The sequence below is a fragment of the Bipolaris sorokiniana genome (genome assembly GCF_000338995.1).
Source record: "Bipolaris sorokiniana ND90Pr unplaced genomic scaffold COCSAscaffold_155, whole genome shotgun sequence".
In the NCBI taxonomy this organism is placed as follows: Eukaryota; Fungi; Ascomycota; class Dothideomycetes; order Pleosporales; family Pleosporaceae; genus Bipolaris; species Bipolaris sorokiniana.
The window spans coordinates 64-2016 of NW_006912046.1; the positions used below are offsets into that span (position 1 = coordinate 64).

Here is a 1953-nt window from a genome sequence, read left to right on the forward strand (position 1 = left end):
CTCGCCTGGCTGCCACTTAATAGCTTAAATGTTTGCTTGTGCAAGCCGTACGAGCATATCCTCAATTAACGCCCGAAATGGGACGACGAGAATCGTCACGCTCAGCCGATCTATCTGCTGGCTATAATTAAGGATAGCAGCTGTAAAAGGTAGAAGTGTTTTACCTCCCCCTGTAGGTAGAACGACGATAAGAGGACTCACGCCTTGTACGACGGCGTCTAGCCCTCACTTCTGATCTGGCGATCTATAGGTAACTGGCTGATTAGTAGAGATACATAGTACCTGGCGAATAGCATCTATAAGCTGCTTCTCTGTCGTTGTACGCGTGTTGGCCTAGTACGCCTGCGTCAGCTTAGCTCTCTTTGCTGCTAGCTGCTGCGTAGTCTCGTGCTTGGGCTGAGGCTGGAGCTGCGGCTGTAGCCGTGTCGAGTAGTCTGGGCAGCTTAGTGCCTGTTTTCGCTTTCTCTCTTGCTCTCCTACCAACCCTACGCCTTCTGCTGCCTTTACTAATAGCCTAAGGAACGCGTACCACGCTAAGCTTAGCGTACGAAATACGTCAATCAATCGTGGATTTAGCCCTTAAACGATATCTGCTTACACTGCGTACGCTACTATACCTATCGCTATAGATCGCCCGTTCTGCAGCTCTAGTAGATCTTCTCCATCTTCATCTTCGTCCGAGCTAACGTCTCCATTACCACTAGCACCAGCAGCTCTAGATCGCCCGTCTAGCTGCTTATTATAGCCTGCAGCAAAGCGCTCCCCTACTACCTCTCGCCTAATCCTAACAGCTACTTACTGATACTCAGCTATTATTAGCCGCGATCCTAGCCGCTCTGCTGTCTCTACCGTCATCGTACGTATAAGCCGATCTGTATCCTACGGCCCGCTGTCGTTCGCCCACAGATAGTCACTTACTGACGCAGTAGCTGCTTTACCCTAGCTACTAAGGAGCATCGCGCGTACGGGCCGTAGATAGAGCAGATACGCCGTGACTAGCTGGCCCACTGCCTTAGGCAGAAACCGCGCGACTACCTTAGGCTTATCCCACTGCGATTGCGTCTTGTGATAGCGAGTAATTACTACGACTTGGCCGTCCATAACGTAGAGATTGCGGTCTTATAGCACGCCGTTGCGCCAGCGTACGGAGAGCAGCTCTAGCCCACGAGCTAGCTGCCCGCCTGTAATATAGACAGCTAAACAAAGTAGCTTAAGAAAACGATCCGTCTATTTAAGATAATGTTGGACAGCTCAGGGTCTCCACTCCATGCTCTAATCTGGTAGATAGCTACTGCTTGTTGGCAGCTGCTCTGGCTGCTCTGGCTGCTCTAGCTACTCTAGCTGCTCTCGCTGCAGTCCCACGCGCTGTTGATAGAGCTTCTGCGCCCCAGCTACTCTAGCCAATCAATCTAGCACCCACGCTTGCCCTTGCTGTAGCTGTGATGGTGACAAGTAGCACACCCCACGCTGCCGGATAGAAACGTCGTCTTGTATCTTAGCTAGCCTAGTCGTCGGCCAATCCTCGTGCTCGCTCATCCACAGCAGCTCTTCCCACAGCACCCGTTCTGCCTTAGCGACGACGCCCTACGCAAGCTCGCGGAACTGCTATAGTACGATAGGCCGGCCTTTAATATAGAACGTCTGTCGATCTGTAGACTACCACATGCTGCCAGCGATAGTGCTAGGCGTACGCAGGGCAATAAACTTAGCGTATGCTAGTAAACTTAGCATAGTACTCATCGGGCTATACGAGCCGTCTACTAGATAGCGAGCACGCTGCTTAAGAAAGCTACTCGTCTCAGCAGCACCTTGTTCAGCCCGCTCATCTGCTAGTAGAAAGAACTCTATCGCTAATACGCGTACGCAGTAGACAAGAGAGCTAAGCATAGACGAGAACTTAGCAGCTGTACGTAGACGGCTGGTCTCTAGATGGATACTAAGAGCAGCAAGAAA

General features: G+C 51.4%; 2 protein-coding genes across 2 annotated transcripts; both read right to left on the reverse strand.

Moving 5' to 3' along the window:
* Nucleotides 1–574: 574 nt before the first annotated feature.
* COCSADRAFT_346904 (uncharacterized protein) lies at nucleotides 575–1224 on the reverse strand. Its single transcript, XM_007708063.1, has one exon. The coding sequence runs from the start codon at nucleotides 1099–1101 to the stop codon at nucleotides 940–942; it is 162 nt and encodes a 53-aa protein (XP_007706253.1). The 5' UTR covers nucleotides 1102–1224; the 3' UTR covers nucleotides 575–939.
* A 432-nt stretch (nucleotides 1225–1656) lies between these two features.
* Nucleotides 1657–1953, reverse strand: COCSADRAFT_104922 (uncharacterized protein; the record flags this gene model as incomplete). Its single annotated transcript, XM_007708064.1, has 1 exon — nucleotides 1657–1953. A coding segment is annotated over one exon (297 nt), but the record flags the coding sequence as incomplete, so codon positions are not given.

Excerpts from the sequence above, each read along its gene's own strand:
- COCSADRAFT_346904 (XM_007708063.1), bottom strand. The coding sequence starts at position 1,101 with ATGGACGGCCAAGTCGTAGTAATTACTCGCTATCACAAGACGCAATCG.